The sequence below is a fragment of the Phragmites australis genome, chromosome 6, assembly GCF_958298935.1.
Source record: "Phragmites australis chromosome 6, lpPhrAust1.1, whole genome shotgun sequence".
Classification (NCBI taxonomy): Eukaryota; Viridiplantae; Streptophyta; class Magnoliopsida; order Poales; family Poaceae; genus Phragmites; species Phragmites australis.
In genome coordinates, this window is record NC_084926.1 from 37,059,456 (window position 1) to 37,066,933 (window position 7,478).

The following is a 7,478-nucleotide window of genomic DNA, read 5'->3' on the forward strand; positions in this document are numbered from 1 at the left end:
TGGATACAAACCACCAACAATCAACCGCCTAGAATCTGTTCTAAATAAGCTCTTACTGAAAACAAAAATAATAAAGGCCAGCGTCAAAACAAAAGAAGCTACACGCATCTCAAGCCATTTCTATCAACAATACATAAGAAATCTGTTTTATATATAGAAAAATTATCCTACACATCTCCGACTAACAAAAGCAAGTGACGCTACCCACATAGTCGACAAAAAAACGTTCACACATCTCGAGCTAGCTTCCTTCATTGATACACGTACACCCCCACACGATCCGTCGTGTATAGCACCATCACCAGTCAAACCGCTTGGAGTCCTGTTTGGAAGACCGGTTTCTCCAAACACTCCTGTTTCGTTTCTATCCCCGCCGTCAACCTGGATCGGGATCCGCTGCTGTAAGGATCGGGATACTCTACTGTAACGGTCTGCACCGTCCGTTCCGTGATGAACATTCAACACCAACTGCCACAGTAGCGGTGCTAAAGTGACAAATCGTCTCTGCAATGCAATCGGTAGTTGTCGCTAAGGCTATAAAAAAACTAGGGAGATACTCGAACTAGACTCACCATAGTTTGATTCGAGGTTGATTTAGAATTCTAATAAGTTAAGCTCAAGTCTATTATAAGCTCGCGAATCTATCGAGCTCTAGCTTGAATAGCTCATTAAAAACTTTGTTAACTTTAACTACTTTTCATCCAAGCAAATCAGTATCCATTCACTTTAACCACATTTATTTTTTTAATCTCATCATCCAATTCAAAATTTAATCATCCAACCTTAAAATCACATAACTATATATATAAATATAGCTCGTAGATAGGGCTATAAAAAAAATTGAGGATCGTGAGTTACTCAAACTTGAGTCGATTTAGACTTTCAAAACCCTAACAAACCAAACTTAAATTTAATTTAATTATAGACTCGATCAGATTTTTAACCCGAATCAAGGTTACCTAAGTTTATATTAAGGTCAAGAGGGCGACGAGCTCGCTGGAGCTCAGGTCAGATAAGATCAGATTAGCTATCGCCACAGTGAATCAGACACTGTAGCCTGCGTTGGTCCACTGTGCCAGGATCAGATCTCTGTAGCTGCAGTAGCCTCTCTGCAATGCTGCAGAGGACCCGCGTCCCGCCTTGAAGCTCGCCTTTTCCGCAATTCACTCCCGCAAGCAATAACAAATGCTTAGCAAACACGGGTAAAAGCACCCGCGCCCGCCCGCCTAAACTACACCGAGGGCAGGAAGCAAAGCGAGCAAGCGAGCAATCCCCAGTCCCCACTCCAACCCGGCAGCCGGCAGCCTCACTCCACTCTCCACTCCACTAGTCCGTTGCAAACGGCGGCCTTGCTGCCGGTGAGGGAGGTCCCCGTTTTAATATAGTAACCGCAGCAGGAGTTACAGAGGAGAGAGAGGGAAGCAGCGCCGCCGCAGTCCCTCTCGCAGCGGCAGGGCGGAAGCTGCTGGCACTGCTGCGTCGCGTGCAGCGTGCGCCCCCGCCTTGGCTTCTCTTTTGCTTCCTAGCCTCTGCCTCCCCCCACCCCGAGGAGAAAAAAAGAAAGCTTTTTAAAAAAAATCCCACCCCCACCTCGCCTCGCCCGCTGCGACAGCGCATACGCTCCTCCCGTTGCGTACACCGTATGTATCTACGGTGACGGGCGCGAGCGGCGGGTAGGGTTTGGTTTCGTCTCCGGCGCGCGGCGGCGGAGGTGGATCTGGGAGTGCGAGAGGGATGGGGAACCGGATAGGCGGGAGGCGGAAGGCGGGGGTGGAGGAGCGCTACGCGCGGCCGCAGGGCCTCTACGAGCACAGGGACATCGACCAGAAGAAGCTCCGCAAGCTGATCCTCGAGGCCAAGCTCGCGCCCTGCTACCCGGGCGCCGACGACGCCGCGGCCGCCGGCGCCGGGGACCTCGAGGAGTGCCCCATCTGCTTCCTGGTAACCACGCACGCGGAGATCTCTCCCCACCCTTCCCTTACTTCCCCCTCTCCGTCTCCGCCTTTCCCTTCTTGCCAATTTCGGCTGCCGCTTCTGTGATGTGGTGCGAGTGCCGAGCGTCTTGGCTTGCGGGTGGCCGGGATGGAGGGGGGAGCTTTTGGTGCGCTGACGCGTATGGATTGTTAGGTCGATTAGCGGTTGCTTTTGTTGGATTTCCGAGTGCTGTTGCCGCGATTCTGTTATGGGGAGACGATGAGTGTGCCACGTGGGTTGTGTCCTGGAAGCTCTTAGTACATTTAGGCACGTTTCTAGGCTATAATAGCACACTTTTGTCGACTAGTTCTGCAAAGTGCAGTAATAGTGCCATGGTGTTTTGTTCTCTGCGCATGTGTTGGTATCTGCTGCTCTGCTTGTGTATGTGTATTGTTTAAAATGTGCTAATATGTTTGCCCAAAGACTGTTACTTTACCACTTTTGACGATTTCATCATGTAGATGGAAAATTTTATCAATCTGTTTTCTCTTTGTGGCTGGATAACTGTTATGCTAGGAGTTTTGAGTGCTAATGTTTCTCTGATATGAAATTCCTAGAGGAATAATGCAGCATTGTTTAAGTAAGTTGCATATTCTATATGCCTGTGTGGTGGTAATGTCATAACACATTTCTGCATAGCGTGAAGTTTAGTGTTTTGGATGCTCCTGGGATGGTAGTACTATGAACCTTGTAGTAAACTTGTCTAACTCAGTGGCAAACAATTGGTTAGCTGTTTGGAGATACTGAGCACCTTTGGTTCAAAAACAGTTGAGGCTCCAGCGAGTGTCAATTTAAGTACTGTTACATTGTGTCTGTGCTCAAGGTAACTCTGATTCTGCTGGGATTGCTAATCTTCTTGCCAATGTAGTACATTTAATGATTTGGTTGCCTAAAGGATTACACCTAACTCTGTTGCTTTGGAGCACTACTGCATATGGATAATGGATTAGGCTGATTATCGGTTGCTTTTGTTGGATGGTTGTGTGCCACTGTTGTGAATCCATTAGGGAGGTCGATGAGTGTACACATGATTGTAGATTGTGTTTTGGAAGCTCTTAGAAATCAGAGTTTTAGTACACTTGTATGTTTGCGTGCCTCGATTGTTTTTCTCTGACACCGCAAGTCATTGACAAGTTTTGCAAAGTGCAGTAGCGGTGGCAGCATTTTTTTTATGCTGTATACCTGTGTCGGTATCTGCTGCTCTATCAGGCTAGGCATCATAGTTTGTATGCTAAATTGTGCAAAATTTGCTACTTATTGCCCTAACTCCTAAGAATGTGGTACCATTTTTGATTAATTGATCATGTTGGTTGGAGAATTTTGTCTATCTGTTTTTTTGTGGGGGAGTTGATACCTGCTATGCTAGGAGGTTCTTAGTGCCAATATGCCACTGATGTTGTATTCTGTAATTTGTGTGTCTATGTGGTGTTAATGTGTAACATGTTGTGCATTGCGTGAAATGTAGTACTTTTGGATGCTCCTGGGATGGGAGTATTATGAACCTTGCAAGAAACTTTTTTAATTCCATAGCAAATAATTAGCTAGCTCTAGTGAGATATTGGGCGCCTTTGACTTGAAAACCGTCAATCTCCAGAGAGTTGCTATTTAATTTTAGTATTGTTATATTGTGTGCATGCTCAAGGTGAATGTGATTCTGCTCTTGGAAACTGGGATTGCTAATCTTGTTGCCATTATAGTATATGTTCGTCATCGGATCATTTGGTTGTCTAAAGGATTAGGCCTGATTCTGTTGGATGAATCAATTGTTATTAATAGATATTTTGGCGAGCTCATACCGTGATTGTTAAAAACCTGGAAATGGCATAGATTTTGTTTGCATTAACATGGCTTAGTCGGACGGTTCCAGTATTACTGTAATTGGACTGTGTACTGCAATTCTAGTGAATTTCATTAGTAGCTTCAATATCACTTGAGGAATTCGGTTAATGGTGGTGAAGAATAAGATGAGACATTGTATTCTTAAAAATATTTTAGCATTTAGTTTGTCGAGGTTTGAGCTAGTTAGATAGAAAACTCAGTTGCTTTTTGCAGCCACTCTGATTTTTTACTTCTCTAAAAATGTTTTCATGTGATACAGTACTACCCAAGCCTCAACCGTTCAAAATGTTGCTCGAAGGGGATATGTACTGGTAATACATCTACCCTACTAATGATTCAGCCATCCATCAGCTGCAAGTATACTTACACATCCTATTTGGCATTTTTGCAGAATGCTTTCTTCAAATGAAGCCAACTCATACTGCTCGGCCTACGCAGTATCCTTTATTCCATGTCTTGTCTTATTTCATACATCTTGGTTATCTATGGACCTTGTTATCAAAAGTACTTAACCATTGAAGATGCCCATTTTGCAAAACTCCCAATTATGCAGTGGAGTATCGTGGTGTGAAGACAAAGGAGGAAAGGAGCATAGAGCAGTTTGTAAGTCTTATGTTTTAATGCTATCATCTTTCGTCTATGTATTGCCTATGTCTTTCACATTTTCTTCAGCTTATGTATAATGTATTGCAGGAAGAACAGAAAGTGATAGAAGCACAGTTGAGGATGCGTCAGCAAGCACTTCAAGATGAAGAGGATAAGATGAAAAGAAAACAGATCAGGTCGTCTTCTAGCAGAACGGTAACCCCAACAACAGAAGTGGAGTATCGAGATATATGCAGCACATCCTTTTCAGGTCAGCAGTGGATGTGACTAACATGCTTAATTAATAATGCTACCTTTCTGCAGCTTAATCTAATAATTTACAATGCCATATTGCCATGTCCTTTGCAGCGCCATCATATCAATGTAATGAGCAAGGAACTGAATGCTGTTCATCTGAACCCTCATGCTCTGCCCAGGCTAGCATGCGGCCTTTCCATTCTAGGCATAATCGGTATGTTATATGTAATCTCTCTGATACTCCATTGGGAAATATTTAAACTTTTATTTTTTGCAACTTGGAGCTTCCAAGTTTAGCTGGATCTTGTGGGTTTCATCTCTAGCCTACCCTAACTTGCTTGGGACAAAGGCTGTTGCTGTTGAGCTTGCAAGTTTAAACATGACTTTTTTCTTTTATTTCGACTATAAAATATTCTTAGCTGTTGAGAACAAACAGCCATCTAATAGCTGTGCCACTTGTTTTTGCTGACAGCGATGATAACGTTGACATGAATCTGGAGGATATGATGGTTATGGAAGCGATTTGGCGGTCCATTCAGGTGAGTCGACTGAAACTATTTTCCCAGTATGTGCAGTGCATGATATGAATAATATTATGGATGCTTATCTGTTGGACCAGTCATCAGTTTGTGGTTCTCAAGAGCTACACAAACATAGACTGCAATTTGCATAAAAAAAGTTTGCTGAACTAAATTAATAGCGTTTAAGCATGGTGAAAGTGGAGTATTTTTTAATATTGTAATATGTTCTTTCTTAAAGCAATTATAGGAATGTGTTCAACATGTTACATGTTTTGATAAACTCATGACGTGGCATGCAAATCTTTCATTTGTCCATTGTAACGCTGAAAGTACCAAGTAATTTGCAGAAAAGCATAGTCATGTTACTGTGTATTATAGGGTTGTGAGGTTTTCCTTTTTCCTTTTCCTTTTCCTTTTCCTTTCCCTTTCTTGGTAGGTCTCCCTTGGCAGGACTTATATATTCATTACACAAATATTTCATGTTAATTTGTCGAGGGGTCTAGAGGAGCAACCACATTGTAGTGGTTCATTTTGATCCAAAGTTTGGTCACTCATGTTTTCTGTGTCAGATTCATTCAATTGCTGCTTTTACTTTTAATTAGGCAGTCATATGATATAAAAACAATAAGCTTGGCTTGTAAATTAATATATTTGCTTATATCAAATAAAAGTTTATGATTATGTCTGCTTCTTATATGTTTGGTTTTATTTCTGAGCAGGAACAGGGACATCTAGGAAATCCTGTTTGTGGCAGCTACTTCCCTGTAATCGAGCCACCGTCACGTGAAAGGCAGGCATTCCTTTCAGCTGCTCCTCTAGAAATACCTCATCCAGGTGGATTTTCTTGTGCGGTTGCGGCTTTGGCTGAGCACCAGCCACCAAGCATGGATTTCTCTTACATGGCTGGCAGTAGCACATTCCCAGTCTTTGATATGATCTGCCGACCATGCAATATCTCTGGTGGAAGCATGTGTGCTGTGGAGAACAGCTCACTAGATAGCTGGAGCGGGATAGCACCAAATTGCAGCAGAGAAGCGGTAAGAGAGGAGGGAGAGTGCTCAACCGACCACTGGTCGGAGGGTGCGGAGGCTGGAACAAGCTATGCTGGATCGGACATCGTGGCTGATGCAGCGACCATGCAACCATTGCCCTTTGCTGAACATTTCGCCATGGCTCCAAGGCACTTTCGTCCCGAGAGCATCGAAGAGCAGATGATGTTTTCCATGGCTGTCTCTCTAGCAGAATCTCACCATGGTAGAACACAAGCGCAAGGGCTGGCATGGCTGTAAGTTGTAACACTAATTTTGACGCCTCGCTGCCCTCCCCCTTGCGCTGCTGCTCGACTTCACCCCCCCCCCCCCCCCTGCTTCTGCGTCTTTTTGCCACACTTTTGGCCTCCTGTTTCTTTTCCTTTTTTGGCATGTGTTGCTTTATGGCTTGATATAGATCCTGCTATAGCCCTCCATTGTCATTGCTTATATGTATGTAAAATGGAATGTGGAAATAGAAAAGAAAATGGGTCATCGTTTCATTTGCTGGTAGGATGCGTATGGTGTTCTTGCGTCGAGAAAGTGCCAAAGCGTGTCAGGTCTTGCGAATTGCAGGTATTCTTGCTCTTGGAGCCGGCATTGGAACAGTCGTCTTTGTAACTACTCTTGTCATATGTATGATGAAGTGTTTTCGGAATTTGCACAAGTGTAGGTAGGCAATATCAGCTGATGGAAAGATGTCTGTTTATGTTCCTGATCTCACCTAGACTCGGAGTCAACAGCAGATTAGGCGATTGTTCTGACTTCCATTCGATCTATCAATGATTTTTCGTGTTCGACTCTTCTGTTTTTCTCCAGAGAATATTTCATCTGAGACAGAGAAACAGTATCAGTTGCGATGGGTCTTGACAAGTAGGCTACCATCGTTTTCCAGTCCTACCGTAGCCACAATCCTTGTGGAATATGGCAGGGTTGAAACAAGGGACTGGACGTGCGCTTGTTGCACACGATTCTGGATTCCAAACCGTGAAGGTGAGAAAAGGAGGTTCCCTTCCTGAAGCGGAAGCATCCTACATCAGTAATCCAGTTGCACGTTGCATCAGGTGATGTGAGCTGCCAATGTGAATCCGCAAAAGCTGTCTAGATTGGAATGTGCGGAATTCGGCAAGAATTCTGAATGCCTCAGCCTGAATTCTCGTACAAGTCACTGACTCGGGCGAAATTTCTTGCTTTCTAAACGGGCGCTAAAGGCTATCCAAGGTTGTTCAACGTACGAAGTGCTTGGGTAGGACAAACGGTGCTCCTGGGTTGA

At 44.0% G+C, this 7,478-nt stretch overlaps 1 protein-coding gene across 1 annotated transcript; it reads left to right on the forward strand.

The window, feature by feature from the left end:
* Positions 1 to 1,143: 1,143 nt before the first annotated feature.
* LOC133922346 (E3 ubiquitin-protein ligase GW2-like) lies at positions 1,144 to 6,718 on the forward strand. Its single transcript, XM_062367640.1, has 8 exons — positions 1,144 to 1,941; positions 4,073 to 4,124; positions 4,205 to 4,250; positions 4,335 to 4,416; positions 4,507 to 4,669; positions 4,768 to 4,870; positions 5,129 to 5,195; positions 5,897 to 6,718. Exons 1-8 carry the CDS (start codon positions 1,735 to 1,737, stop codon positions 6,464 to 6,466), a joined length of 1,290 nt encoding a protein of 429 aa, XP_062223624.1. The 5' UTR covers positions 1,144 to 1,734; the 3' UTR covers positions 6,467 to 6,718.
* The last annotated feature ends 760 nt before the right edge of the window (positions 6,719 to 7,478 follow it).